We start from the raw sequence: 13,868 nt of genomic DNA, 5'->3' as shown, positions 1-13,868 counted from the left end.
GCGGAGTTTGAAATACACATTTGCCAACGTTCGAAGAAAAGCCGTATGTATGGCTCGCCTTTTCTCCGATGCCTGGCAAGTCGTTATTGGCATCGAAACTCACGTCCAGTTGAAATGTCGTCAAAAGCTATTCTCAAGGGCCACGAACGGACTTCTCAGTGACTCTCCCAATTCTCGATATAACGTTTTCGACGCAGCTTTCCCCGGAACGCTTCCCAAACTCAACCCGAAATGCGTGGACTTGGCTGTTCGAGCTGCTTTAGCATTGAACTGCAACTTGAAACCAAGATCAAATTTTGACAGAAAACATTATTTCTATCCTGACCAACCGGTGGGGTATCAAATTACTCAATACTACTCACCATTCGCCCTCGACGGGACCCTTACCCTTCCAAAACTGGGTAGACGTGTCCGAATCAAGCAGATTCAGCTCGAGCAGGTGCGCACTTTTGATTCATCTATGTCCTACCATCTGAGCTCCAGATAGGACACCGGGAAATCAGTTTTCGACTACAAAACACAGTCTACTCTAGTTGATTTGAACCGGGCGGGAGCTGGACTAATTGAAATAGTTACAGAGCCGGACTTGAGGTCTACAGAAGAAGCTGCGGAGTATGTGCGCTCACTGCAAACGTTATTAAGAAGTATGGGAGTCAGTGATGGAAACATGGAAGCAGTACGTCCCTTAACATTCCTATCTGCAAACGGGAGATTCAGGACAACTTTTCTAGGGTTCTCTGAGATGTGATATCAACGTTTCCTTGAACCGACATGGCGAACCCCTTGGAACGCGCTGTGAGATCAAGAACATCAACAGTGTAAGATTTATGGTTGCGGGCATTCGTCAGTTCGTCTCAATTTCCTCCCCCCTTAAATTTGTGGTTGACGTCCGTAGAACACGAAATTGAACGTCAGAAAAGTATTCTTTGTGCACCATCACCTATGCAAGTCAGCCAGGAAACGCGAGGTTTTGACGAGCATCGTTGGGAAACCTACACGATCCGTTCAAAGGAGGATGCCCCCGATTATCGATACATGCCTGACCCGAATTTGGGAACTCTTACCCTTGATGAGGTCTGTGGAACTGCTTCGACGTCGTGATGCCTTCCTTGATATTTTCACTTCAGAATACCATTGAACACGTCCGAAACCGCTTACCACCGACACCTGAAGCCACTCGGAATCGTCTCATTAATACCTACGGGCCCCGTGGTGTCAGTGAGGATAGCATTGACGTATTGATGGGATTGGACTCTTCCCTAGATGTACCTTTCGATGGCGGCACCATTTCGAACCATGAAAGTCACTCGACGAATTCTGTAGCTTACTTCGACACTTTATGCAAAGGAAGGGATCCACGCGAGGTCATCAACTGGTTGGTCCTTCATCCTCCAATCTCACACAGAATTAATTGACCCCCTTGTTCTAGGATCACTCAAACCCTCCTTGGCCTTCTTTCCACGATGGGAAAATCATTTTCTACATCTTACCTTGCAACTTCACAGATGGGTACTCTCATAGATCTGGTCTCAAATGGAGAAATGACGAGATCGTCCGGGAGGTTACTTTTACGACACATCCTCCTCCATTCACCATCCCCTGATACGTCAATAAGAAGGCTCGCGAAGGACCTCGATCTCATCTCTATCGGCCCCACTGACCATGCAGACGAAATATGTCGACGCGCAATTGAAGCCCTTCCCTCTGAAGTTGCTGCCATTAGGTCAGGCAACAAGAATGTCTTGAATAGACTGATAGGATGGGTCGTGAGAGAGACCAAGGGCAAAGCGGATGTGCAAAAAACAAGAAGTCGGCTGGAGGATCTGATATCGAAAATGTAGTATTAACTGCCGAGTCTACACCCTCTTGGACGCCTCGAGTATCTAATACTATATCCTATCACTGTTTATGGCGTATCGTATCTTGGCTTGAAGATCGGTGTACCAGTGAGGACTGTGTCCTCTTTGACACCATTTGTCGATCAGCGGAATCCAATTGCACATAACAGTCTGTTTGGAAGTGGCAGTGTTCTTCGATTATGCCAGCCCAGCAGCTGCTTGACGGGCTCCTATAAATCCTTTTGACAGAAGACCGCGTATCCAGGCCTTGGATTTGACCAGGAATCCCTGGATATCCATAACAGACTCAACAAAAACAAGAGACGTAAAACCTCTCTTATATCTCCTATCGGGAAACAGTTCAATAAGGCGGGCAATGATCTTGATAAGTGAGTATACTTACCACCAGCAACCAAAATATTCAAGCAACAAACCAAACGAAAGCAACCCTCTGTCCCTCATTTGGTTTATCAGACGTTTCTGGTCGTTCCTCCACACCGCCAAATGACACATCTTCGCCATGATCAGGAAGATTCGTACCTACATAGGGCAAGTCAGCTTAATTAGTCGCCCAAATGATCCTTGCTATTCACATTTGAGTGTGTAGTCATCAGAGCGTTATCCAGATTTCTGACAGGGATGAAAGGGTCAACAACATAACATACCATCGAAATATAGTGGCAACCTTGTAAGATCATTCAGTTTTAGCACCATTAATACACGCCGGGGAACTCTCCGCAGTACATCGAAAACTGATACGAGAAGGCCTTTTCGATTCGCCACCGCATATCGTATCGCCTCCATCTCCTCTTCACTCTGACGTGTGGCGCTTAACATTCCAGAGGCTTTCTGGTAGGTCTCTTGAGAACTCTCGGCGGCATCCCATGTTCCTTCCAGTGCTGCTCTTCCTGTGATCGCGGCTTCAAACACAGGATACTGCAATGATCGTATGAATTGCGGAAGAGATGAAGAAGCAAGGGGAGAAACATACGAGATCGGGGCCAATATTCCCGACCAGCTGGGCATATTTTCTTCGATCTGCATTTGTCGAACGCGAACCGGGGGCCATGAGTGAAAGCCAAAAGTTGCTGTAGTTCAACCGAAGTTCCGTGTCGATATCAAAGTACAAGCCATGGTCGAGAAGTACAATCTCAAAATTGTACGGTGATTTTGAGGATGTTGGTGCGGGTCGTATGAGCAAGTTACCTAGTGAGAATTCAGCGAGCAGATTCGGCGTGATTCACAATGAGCACACCTGGATGAGGATCCTGGAGGACATAAGAAGCAGTGCCTTTCAAAAAAAAAAAGTAACAAACATACCGCATGGAACCAGCCATCTATGAAAACCATTTGATTGAATATCCGCGATAGTTCTAGAGCAACCTTATTGCGATCAATATTGGCCTTCGCGAGATATTCCAAATCATCTACGCGTCCCCCTTGTATAAACTCCATGATCAACACCCTCCTCTTCGCAGTGATGACTGCAGGTATGTAAAGAGACGTCCGGACATCATTGAAGTTGTCAACCGTTCTGGCCGCGTTGGCTGCCTCGTTGACGAAGTCCAACTCTTTGGGCAAATTTGTGCGCATTTCTTCCTATTGTACGTAAATCATAAATCCGAACATCTTGGAGACAAGAACCCACTCCGAGCCATGTCAATTCGAAATCCGGGAAGAATGTTTTAACTTGGTTTATTCAGGTAAGAGCGAGCACGCCAGTGGGCGCTGATACCAAGCAGATACGCACCCCAACCTTCAAGATATCGATTCCGGTAAGTAAAAACGTAGTCCCGTCAAGCAAACGATACGAACCGAATACAACTTCTACCATTTCCATATCTACATCGCAAAACTCCGCGAGATGAGGGTGTTGAAGCTAGTTAAACGGATAAATCACTGGGTCATGAAAGCGAAATCCCTTCCCACATACCTTGACGGCCACCAACTTTCCCGAATCCCTATGATGTCCAACGTGCACTTGAGCCAGGCTCGCAACTCCGATCGGAGTAGGGTCGAAGTCGTCGAACAGATCGGTGATGGATTTCCCCATATCATTTAGGAATAGTGCTTCCACTTCTTCGTAAGGAGTTGGGTGGCACTGATCCTGTAGACTGCCCGAAGTTTCGCCAACCGTCATTCATCGGAACGAAACTCACACTACTCACGGTCGCATTGTTGAGGTCCATTCTTTAGGGAGCACGGCCACAGATGAAAGGTGTTGGCCCATTTTGATATAGATACCTACACACGGGGATTTAGGCTTTGAAACCGAATGTTGATCAACGCCTTGAGATGTCCACACACCTCCATTAGCCAACAGTGCATTCAGGACTCTCTGAGCACTCCGGGTATGACACTGCGAGTAGGCTAACTGGTAATCATGTTCAGAGGTATAGGACTTTGAGAAAGTCTTCTTGTAGTCAATAATTCCAAGTAAGGCGGCGCCTAAAAAGACAGAAAGTTTGAGTTCAAGTCAGACATAAATATAAAAGGCATACGAGCAACCCTGGAACACCGAACCACAGCCAAAACTGTATGCCTGAAAGACTGAGATTGTTGATACGCTAACATCCCTACACCTGTGGCCACCAAGAATGATGCAGGATAAAAGATCCAGGGATTAATGACATTGGACCGCTTTTTTTTGACTAGTTCCGCATTGCCCGAAAGATTGAAGGACTTCCGGCGAGTGAACCGCCTGTAAACCTGGTGATAATGCGCCGAATTAATCTGCTCAGAGATTGAGAAGCAACGCGGGCTTGACCAGTACCTGCGAAGACCAGGATACAGTAACATACTGCAAACTCGGAAAGGAAGCGGAAATTTAATTACTTCTTTGTCACATGACCATTAACGCCCGAATATCAACGGTACAGGTACAGGTACAACATCGCAAGGATGCAATGTCATGAAACGCAAGAATAGATCTACCTTAAGGTAAGGTACGTTCGCACCCATCTAGCTCCGGACAGGCAGCCACTTTTTCTATTAAGAACCCTTCGAGTTATTACTACTCCTCTTGAAGCCACCGAACATCTGATTCAAAGATATGCGTTGTGATGATTGCGCGTCTTCACTTGCATGCATAGCTTCAGCGTATCTGATGATAAACAAGTAAGGAAAAGAAGTCCATCGCTAGATCATTGTTTGAACCTTACAGAAGTTTATAGCGTACAAGCTCAGCCTCTAACTCCTCGTTTCGAAGTCGACATTTTACAAGTTCATTCTAGGGTAAAAAAATCAGCAACTTTACAAAATACACAAAACTTATCTTCCTTACCAAAACCTCGACATGCTCCGTGTTTAGTTGGGCCAAATTGGTCTCGAGTGTTTTCCTGAAACGACCGAAGGAAACGGTTATTGATCGTCACTAGGCAATGGTGGTACACCTACTTACACATGTGTCGACAGTGACCGGTTACTCGACCGGAGTTCATCAACTTCTAAAGCATGTTTGTGGGCCTCACGCTGATAGATCATAGAATCAGCGTGTGAGCGATATTCGACGAGTGGAGTAGACTGACCATCTTTTCGCCGTACTCATGGCTGTAATTGTCCAGCATGAAGGGGGTGATACGCATTGCTACCGCGTCATTTACAAATCCGCCAACGTCGTAGGTTGATTTACCATCTGTCTCATCGCCTCTTTCTACCTAGCATCGATAGTTAGGCACTCTAAGGAACTGGCCATGCTTTACCTACTTTGTATCGGTCCAATAACTTGGTATTCAGAAACTCCAGTATGTGGTCAAAATTTAGATTGAGAAGTAGGTCCTCGTTCTTGTGGAGCAGTGCGATGCTGAACCCGAACATAGCTTCAATCCCGTTCGCCAAACAGCTGTCGTATATCCTGAAGACAATCTCTAGCGGGAATCTATACCGATGATTAGAAGAGCACAATAAAACGTCCACCAAAAACGCACCGATAACTGAACATAGTCAGGAACCACTGAGAACAGAACATGCTGGATTTGACGCCCTGTCGAAGGAAATGTACATGAAGGACTGGGAGTAGGTCTTCGATCAGGCGATCAAACTACACCACTATCAAAAATCTATGTACTCAGAAGGGTGTAGAACTCCCATACCTGAAACTAACCCAACTATTTAAAAAAGATTAGCAAGGAATGATTACGAACCAGCTTACCAGCCGCAACTGAAGTTTTGGCATCTCTGGGAGAAAGTGTCCACGAAGGTCGTACACCTCCATCAGCCGAACAAATAGCGAAAATGCTTCTTCATCCGGCATCTAAGATGTGTAATTGAGCGCGCAGAAGAGTGATTATGATTAATTGCAACTGCAACTTACGTTCAACAATAGAATTGCAACTACGAAGGGGAGTCCCTGGCAATAACCGACCTGAGGATCATATCTGCGTTTTCATCAGCGTCAACAAGAGCGTGAATGGAGGGAGGCTTACAGAGAATATGCCTTCAGGACATTGTACAGATTTTCCTGTCCTATACCTTGCCCATCGGTGAAGTAATCATGATGGGGAAATGTTCTGATACATTCAGTTATGGTGATAGAGTATCAACAGTAATGGAGGCGAAGACCTACCTCCCCAGATCACGGAGTATAGCTTTATCGTGAGTGCTGGACTCTTTGAGAAGTATGAGATATTGGGCTTCAAGTTTTACGTCTTTTGATGCGGCCCTACAGTGGTGTTTCTGTCAAACGCAGACTTTTTTTGCGCGTGGATCTTCCCACATACATTAACTGCCACATCATCCCTCTCAGAGTATCCGGGATTCCTCTCGTTATTGCTCGCGCTAACTCTTCCGACCGTTCTTCTGCAAATTTGGTATAATCTGGGGGGGTACCAAAGCTATCAGTGAAATCTTCTCAAAGCTCCACATATGGAATAGAGGCTACCGGACATAACAGCTCCCCAAAAATCTGTGAGAAAGATGATCAGTTATCGAAAGATGTAAGGAACAAGAACGCACCCCAGTCGATCGCATTGTCACCATGATCTACAGCTTCATCTCCCTTTTCCTTGTGTAAACGGGAGAATTCTTCTTGCAATTTCTGATGACCTTCCACGCTTCCTCTGTTATTCTTGAGCTCATTGTCGCGATTGACAATGAGCGAGATAGGTTCAGAGCCGTGTCCAGAACGAATTGTGGTCACAGAAGCTGATTTTTTGTGCTTCTTTGTGTCCGCGCTGGACGATGCGTGGCCCAAACTTGCACGGGTGGAAAGCTCTACGGGCGAAAAAAGTGCTTCATCATCATCGAGCTCAGACTCCGCAACGGATGCTCTCAAGGACGCCGGAAAGGTTGTGGTAGTTGCTTGAGGAGAGAGTAGAGAGTCCAAGGTCGTCTTTACATCTGACGTTGAGACTGAAGGTGCCTTTGTCGGGTCATCAGCCGCGGCCATTGGGCGCACACATTGAGGAACACAGGCGTGGAAAGAGACGAGTGAAATTTCATGTCGGTAATTCCGGCCCGGTGAAATCTCTGTCTTCTTTCTGTTCGCTGTTTTCTTTACACAGTTACCTTGGGGTATATTTCCTGAGCTATTACTATAGCTGCAGCGTAGTCAACCAATTATCTGTCTATCAGTTCACTCTTTGTCGACTGCGGTACACTCAGGCTTATTGGTACTTGCAGACTATAGCGATACCATTAGTAACCTGCGCTACTCTTTAGTCCTCAGTCTTCTGACTGGCTCAACGGCTGTGGGACAAGGGAATGACAGATGGTGATTTGGATATGTCGCTAGTCGTCTTCCCGGTAAGCAGAGTTGTTAATCAATAGTTCGCAGCAAACCACACGGAAGTTACCGTATTTATCCTCGGCACACCCCGAGGGCAAGCCAAGTAGTTAAGACGCCACGAAAACACGGTCATGTCATTGCAGTCGAATCACACAACGTATTTGAAGCGATAGCTAGTAATAGTATGATGGGACCACTTTTCCCTTGATAGGTAATAAGAATAACTTAAATAAAGTAAGTGGTCAGTCGTCATGTACACACCCAAAATAAGGAGAAACGCATACTGCGAAGGAGCGACGCCCTACAGCAGTCCAGGCCGTAAATATAAATAAACGGTACCTCAATGTGGAAAAAACAATCCAGCGCCATCGTCGAGAAACCGAAGACAAGGAGAGAAATGACGCGGGCGAACCTAGAAATACACGCTACTGTTACAAAGCGAAGCCAAGTCGTTCATCATTACGAAGAAAAGAGCCGCCCTGTCAGCTACTGTCATCTGAATCAGACGAGGAACTGTCGTCGCGTATGCGGGAAGATGACATCTCGGCGAGAAGGTTTTCGAGCTCGAGTAGGTAATGGCCCTCCTTCCATTTTTCAGATCGATCGTGGGCACGGCTGATCTTCCATCCAAGATAGGAAGAGCAGTGCAAGCAAGTTATCTCTTGCATTGTATGAGCTCCAGTTGCCATAAGTCTGACTCTGGGTGCTGACAGCCGAACATGATGTCTGTTCATGAAAAATGGAGTGAGAACGCGGGTGAGAAGATCCAAATAGTAGCACTGACATTTCAGTGAAGAGCGATGCCTTGCCAGTAAATCCTCTGAAGGCACGAGAATTGGGAGGTATCTGTATGACCTCTGAGAGTCAGCAAACGACAAGTGTAGACGTTATGGGATTGACGTACCGCTTCCAGAGGAAGCAGAAAACTAATGGAAGTTACTCTAGAGTGACATCTCTTGCAAGATAGAGTTCGAGGGACAGGAGGAAGGGGCCTTAGATACGAGACGGGGCGTTCGCGCGGCACGGAAGGAAGCTGACGACGAGGAGATGGAGGTTTGGAGAGAAAGTCCGGCTCTCTGTTCTGACTTTCTTGAAAAGACATAACGCTTGGGAAACGAAAGGGTGCTTTGACGAGGCAGGGGGTTCCACGAGGAAGCCTGGTAGTTATATAGGGCGTACCAGAACTATATATATGGCGATGCATCAGAATCTTTGACCCGATTTCCGATTCGATTGCCCGATAGAGAAGAGAGGAAGAATGCTACCATCACCCGTCGGTTAGCGAGGTAATGATGGGATGCATGTAGGCATCTCAACACCTGAGAGAAAATCAAAAATCATGATTATCGACGATGATTTGAAATGACGGGCCTGGGTGCATGTCCTGATGTTGGAGCGAAGTGCTCCAGCTTCAATACGCTTGCGAGCCTCCCGTCGAACCAGAAAATGTAAGCTTTCAAGGTGGCGAGCACGAAAAATGAAATGGCGAAGTACGAACAAGCTTAACGAAGTAGCGAGAAAAGTGTAAGAGGCTTCAACTTGACATGCCGTGATCTCGCGGCGCTTGCGTGGGCGGCTCCGGGATACTATTCAGCCGCAGTCACGCAGGCTTGTGGGCGCATAATGGAGCCTGTTTCATGAAGGTTCAGAAACATTATATGCCATATGTACGTAGGTCACTAAACTTCTAGATACAGATAGCCGACTCCTCCTGCTCCAAGCCTTTCTACTACGGATAATTAGTGCAATCCTGCACCGCCACACCTTAAACTACCGACACGGAATATATTGAACAGGGTGCAGAACACAGCTGGCTGTTCAGGCTACACGATCCGGGGCAGTTGTTTGAGGTTGGCCGCCAACCTCAAACAACTGCCCCGGATCGTGTACTGCCTGTGACTCTGAGAGGGGATTGATCTAGTGATGGGGAAATTGATGGGTACGCGAACGCAAACAAACATGTACAGACCTGAGTACCATCCATCGAAAAATGGCATCATTCATATTCACCGGTTCCAAAGTTCTACTTCCCAATTCTCAAGGTCTTCACCCTGCAGCGATAATCGTCAATAGAAGTTCTGGCAAGATTGAACAAGTTCGTTCTGGCCAATTTTCTGTCGGTGATCCTTCATTTCCCACAAATGCTCAGTGGATCGATGCCAAAGATAGTGTGGTACTACCTGGTCTAGTCGAGTAATCTCTCTCTGTCCTATATGGTATCCCATTCAGAAACTGAGTCCTGTTTCAGTGCACACGTCCACCTCAACGAGCCTGGTCGTACGGAATGGGAAGGATTCTGGTCTGGTACCCGGGCGGCAGTTTCAGGAGGAATAACCACTGTCGTCGACATGCCCTTGAATTCAATACCTCCTACCGTAAGCGCTCCTGCCCTTCAAGTCAAACGCGAAGCCGCCAAGGGCCAATGTTTTACTGACGTGGCATTCTGGGGCGGAGTTATACCAGCCAATCAGGTGAGGGACAGTGGGTTTGTAGTTCACCAAGTAAATACAGACTGAGTGAATACATATTCAGGGTCATCTCATACCACTTGTAGAAGCAGGTGTCAAAGGCTTCAAGTGTTTTCTAATCGAGAGCGGTGTAGAGGTATAGTATAATCTCATCCTAATCGCATGTTGTCCGGACCAACAATTTTCTCTTTACTAGGAGTTTCCATGTGTATCTGAAAGCGATCTTCACGCATCAATGAGATTGCTACAGGTACTTACCTCCTTTTTGCACGATGTAACTCGACGACCGAGATCAGCATATTTAGGATCTTCCGTCTACAACCCTGTTATTCCATGCAGAATTAGAAGCAGAGCCGAGATCGACGTCAGAGCCGAACTCCGACTGCACTTCTTACTCTACTTTTCTTCAATCTCGACCCCAGCAACTGGAAATCGACGCGATAACTTTAATTATTAATTTGCAAAAATCTTACCCATCATTGCGGTGCCATATTGTCCATCTATCAGCTGCATCTGCACTTCCAATCATCAAGGCTGCGAGAGCCTCCGGTGCGAAACTCACAGTGGAGACCTGTTTTCATTATCTATGCCTGTCTTCAAACGACATTCCGTCGGGACGTCCCGAATTCAAATGTTGCCCTCCAATACGGGAACCAGGGAATCGAGATGCACTCTGGGCTGCTCTGAAAGATGGAACGATTGACTGCGTTGTTTCAGACCACAGCCCTTGTATTGCTGAGTTGAAATTGCTTGACAAAGGCGATATCATGGGGGCTTGGGGAGGCATAAGTTCACTTGGAATAGGACTCAGTCTTCTCTGTACTGAAGGACGCAAGCGGGGTGTCACTCTTGACGATATCATACGATGGACCAGTGTGAATACCGCGAAACATGCTGGGCTGGATCATGTCAAAGGTAAGCTCGCGAAAGGTTACGACGCGGACATTGTGTTCTGGAATCCGGATGTGGAAACGGAGGTGGGTGTTTCCCTTTATCTTATTTCATTTCGATTCCTTTGGAATTAACCGGGCAACTCCAGATAACTGAAGATAGTCTGAATTTCAAGAACAAAGTGTCGCCATATGTTGGCATGAAGCTGCAGGGTCGAGTGGAAAAGACTTTCCTTCGTGGCTCGCTTGCGTACGACTGGCGAAATGGAGTCGGAACTCCCGACTTTATTGCCACTGGAACGCTAATCTAAACCTAAATTACTAGAGAACCGGCAGCGGGACTTCATCAAACCAAGAGATCTTGACGGTACCAGTAGCTGCTGCGCAACTGTACACATTAATGACGATCACCTTGCGTTTCTTGCGCACTAACTGCATACAGAAGGCTCTCATCCTTGACTCAGAGTGCAACGACATTCAATAGCGTGACGCAGACAGACTCCTGAACCCCCTAACCCACAATGGTTGGTTAGCTCATGCCGTCCTGCGACTACAATTGGTCAATTGCTGGTAGTTATGAACATTGTACTTGTACATGACGCTTTGAAGCTTGGCTTGCAGTAATTCGGGTGAGACGGAAGACGGATGGTAGGTTACGTGCAAGTTACGTGAGCACAGTCGATCCGAGGCTGGTCTGGCTGGGCGTTTTCCACGAGTTGCGTTCTCCACCCTCTGTCATCCCCACCTTCCCTTTCTCTGCGGGGGTTCCTTGGGATATCGAGACGACAGAATCATGAAGGGCCTGCTAGCATCATTATTCTTTGTCTCTCTCTTTCGTTCCTATTTTGCCTATATTCCTGCTTCTCCTACCAACAATTCTAATGATGGTGCCCCTGGAGCCCCAAACGCAACCGATGTTTCTTCGCTCAATCTTCATTGGTTTCCAAGCGGGCTAGTTTCATGCCATTTCAACGGTCAGATCTGTTGCTCAATAATGTCTTTTCAATAGATCTTACATGCAGAATATTTCTTACGAGTTGGTCGGGAACGGTAGCAAAGGATTGAGCCAGGTGCGAAACGACACACTCGCCTCAAATTACCTGAATACTTACATAGTCTACAGGGTGCTCTGGTTCACTTCTCAGAAGCTTTTGTAAACAATTCGACGGACTTAAGTACGTCAACGTCACAGTGGGCTATCCGTACCTCTCTACTCACCGTCTAATTCAGCCAAAACACCCTGGATCGCTTTGGTTTCGTGCGATCACAACGAGACAAGTGCCTCTCAAGTAGATGACATTTTCACCTTAGCTCGAGACAGGGGAGCAGTTGGCGCTGTATGTCAATCTTTTTTTACCATCAGTTCGATCTTCTCATCACTTGAAATATGGAAAGCTTCTGTACTCTCTATACTCCTACGCCTGTGTTATCAACCCGGAATACGCAGATCCAACCACTTTCGATCAGGTATTCGATATCTTCTCCACTCAAAGCTTGACGTCTTCACGTCTCATTGAATACCAATTTGGACAACTTGGGTCGATGAACGAGTCTTTTGCAAAGATGTACAATGACTACAACGCTTCCCGTCTAAATGCTTCGTACGATATGGTACATAACTCCATTCAAGATGGCAACGTCTTGACCAACGGCTATCTCATTGCTTCTCTGGTTGCGTTCAATGCCACGGAGACGTCGAACTTCACCCTGGCGAACAATAACGGCAACGGTCAAAGTGGTAAAAATGAAAAGCGTTCCACCACAGCTTTGGCTATGTGAGTGATTGTCTTGTTTACGTCAATTCCTTAACTCATCTGAGGGTATCCGCAGGATCGTCCTGTACGCCATTACGGGTTGCGTGTCAGCTCTATTCTGTATCGTCATCATTTCCGGTGTACGGGTCATTTTTGCCTCTAACAATAACAGGCAGCTCAATGCTTTTGTACTTTTAGGCGGTTCGTGCTATTCGTCACCCGGAACGGTATGGGCCTCGCGCGCGTATGGGCGATAATGGTGGCATGTTGCAAAGTCGTGCCAGGGGGCTCACACGCGCCATTCTCGACACCTTCCCAGTTGTCAAGTTTGGTAGCAATGATCATGCTGATCAGCCTTCACTCAAAGACGTTGAACATGCACACTCATCAACACCCCCTTTGGAGATGACCTCACGAATGACGGAATTTAAGGAGAGTCAATCACAGATAGAAAACAACGACAATTCATCAATCACCGCCGTTCGCAAGGAAGTAGACACAGCGCCTCGTCAGGATGTTGTTAGTGCCAGTGACCAGGCTTCCACCTCTTTCGCCAGACGTTCACCTCAGGACATTTCTCGCACTTCTCGCGAGGATGTAGTACCCGATGCTATAGGTCGTGATACCTGTCCAATATGCATCGTAGATTTTGAGGAAGGTGACGACCTTCGGATACTCCCCTGTGAAGGCCACCATCGTTTCCACCAGCAGTGTGTCGATCCATGGCTGCTTGAACTATCAAGCTCATGTCCAATCTGTCGACATGGTCCGTTTCTATATCATTCTTGCCGAACTGCCTACTAACAGCACAATGTAACAGATTTTCTCGCCTTGGAGAACATGCTCTCCGGAGAAGATGAAGAAGACGAAGAAGCTCCTCCTCTTCAAGGTCCTACCGTTGGCAATACACATTCTAGGCGAAGTGGGCGATTTTCACGTTACGTTCGCTCCGCTATCCAACGTCATCGACGCCGGAGAGATGAACAAGTTGTTAGTGCTCCCCCTGTTCCAAGCATCAATGCGATGCCCACCTAATTTTCCACTCTTCATATATCTACTTCCTCTTGGACTTTGTATGATAATGTCATGAGTGTGTTGTCTTCTACTTTTTATTGTAAATAGCAGTGCGTTCGATTCCGAGCGCCTCTTGCTTACTAATACGACATTGAGCAAGTTGCCCCCCGCACTCACCA

The 13,868-nt window shown here is 46.9% G+C and overlaps 7 protein-coding genes across 8 annotated transcripts; 3 read left to right on the top strand and 4 right to left on the bottom strand.

Annotated features, from left to right (window-relative positions):
- Positions 1-24: 24 nt before the first annotated feature.
- E1B28_000499 (uncharacterized protein) lies at positions 25-1,841 on the top strand (the record flags this gene model as incomplete). Its single annotated transcript, XM_043146334.1, has 6 exons — positions 25-439; positions 488-676; positions 732-843; positions 896-1,074; positions 1,128-1,375; positions 1,430-1,841. The coding sequence occupies exons 1-6, from the start codon at positions 50-52 to the stop codon at positions 1,839-1,841; spliced, it is 1,530 nt and encodes a 509-aa protein (XP_043015036.1). The 5' UTR covers positions 25-49.
- Positions 1,842-2,401: 560 nt separating this feature from the next.
- Positions 2,402-2,907, bottom strand: E1B28_000498 (uncharacterized protein; the record flags this gene model as incomplete). The annotated part of the gene is made up of 3 exons (XM_043146333.1): positions 2,402-2,468; positions 2,524-2,774; positions 2,830-2,907. 3 exons carry the CDS (start codon positions 2,905-2,907, stop codon positions 2,402-2,404), a joined length of 396 nt encoding a protein of 131 aa, XP_043015035.1.
- Positions 2,908-2,933: 26 nt separating this feature from the next.
- On the bottom strand, positions 2,934-4,637 carry E1B28_000497 (uncharacterized protein; the record flags this gene model as incomplete). Its single annotated transcript, XM_043146332.1, has 9 exons — positions 2,934-3,044; positions 3,159-3,437; positions 3,487-3,527; positions 3,589-3,594; positions 3,654-3,717; positions 3,772-3,952; positions 4,007-4,082; positions 4,146-4,286; positions 4,340-4,637. The coding sequence occupies 9 exons, from the start codon at positions 4,635-4,637 to the stop codon at positions 2,934-2,936; spliced, it is 1,197 nt and encodes a 398-aa protein (XP_043015034.1).
- Positions 4,638-4,829: 192 nt separating this feature from the next.
- E1B28_000496 (uncharacterized protein) lies at positions 4,830-7,224 on the bottom strand (the record flags this gene model as incomplete). The annotated part of the gene is made up of 15 exons (XM_043146331.1): positions 4,830-4,941; positions 5,000-5,067; positions 5,122-5,176; positions 5,239-5,309; positions 5,366-5,494; positions 5,544-5,715; positions 5,765-5,877; positions 5,930-5,935; positions 5,989-6,090; positions 6,151-6,214; positions 6,263-6,346; positions 6,403-6,498; positions 6,557-6,653; positions 6,718-6,741; positions 6,792-7,224. The coding sequence occupies 15 exons, from the start codon at positions 7,222-7,224 to the stop codon at positions 4,830-4,832; spliced, it is 1,626 nt and encodes a 541-aa protein (XP_043015033.1).
- Positions 7,225-7,674: 450 nt separating this feature from the next.
- E1B28_000495 (uncharacterized protein) lies at positions 7,675-9,096 on the bottom strand. Its single transcript, XM_043146330.1, has 5 exons — positions 8,935-9,096; positions 8,468-8,882; positions 8,348-8,409; positions 7,848-8,289; positions 7,675-7,787 (listed from the first exon to the last, which is right to left on the bottom strand). The coding sequence occupies exons 2-4, from the start codon at positions 8,765-8,767 to the stop codon at positions 8,046-8,048; spliced, it is 606 nt and encodes a 201-aa protein (XP_043015032.1). The 5' UTR covers positions 8,768-8,882; positions 8,935-9,096; the 3' UTR covers positions 7,675-7,787; positions 7,848-8,045.
- A 358-nt stretch (positions 9,097-9,454) lies between these two features.
- E1B28_000494 (uncharacterized protein) lies at positions 9,455-11,358 on the top strand. Of its 2 annotated transcripts, none has more exons than XM_043146328.1 (7): positions 9,455-9,658; positions 9,713-9,756; positions 9,812-10,034; positions 10,096-10,167; positions 10,228-10,281; positions 10,337-11,008; positions 11,071-11,358. In XM_043146328.1, exons 1-7 carry the CDS (start codon positions 9,554-9,556, stop codon positions 11,230-11,232), a joined length of 1,332 nt encoding a protein of 443 aa, XP_043015030.1. In that variant the 5' UTR covers positions 9,455-9,553; the 3' UTR covers positions 11,233-11,358. The 2 variants fall into 2 exon arrangements, with proteins under 2 accessions (XP_043015030.1, XP_043015031.1); XM_043146329.1 differs by having other exon boundaries at positions 9,455-9,756; positions 9,812-9,938; positions 10,018-10,034.
- A 579-nt stretch (positions 11,359-11,937) lies between these two features.
- E1B28_000493 (uncharacterized protein) lies at positions 11,938-13,710 on the top strand (the record flags this gene model as incomplete). The annotated part of the gene is made up of 7 exons (XM_043146327.1): positions 11,938-11,991; positions 12,045-12,096; positions 12,152-12,258; positions 12,317-12,696; positions 12,752-12,815; positions 12,874-13,441; positions 13,496-13,710. 7 exons carry the CDS (start codon positions 11,938-11,940, stop codon positions 13,708-13,710), a joined length of 1,440 nt encoding a protein of 479 aa, XP_043015029.1.
- Positions 13,711-13,868: the final 158 nt, after the last annotated feature.

The sequence above is a fragment of the Marasmius oreades genome, chromosome 1 (assembly GCF_018924745.1).
Source record: "Marasmius oreades isolate 03SP1 chromosome 1, whole genome shotgun sequence".
In the NCBI taxonomy this organism is placed as follows: Eukaryota; Fungi; Basidiomycota; class Agaricomycetes; order Agaricales; family Marasmiaceae; genus Marasmius; species Marasmius oreades.
The sequence above is the reverse complement of the archived record's forward strand: the minus strand, read 5'-3'. Positions and strand labels throughout refer to the sequence as shown.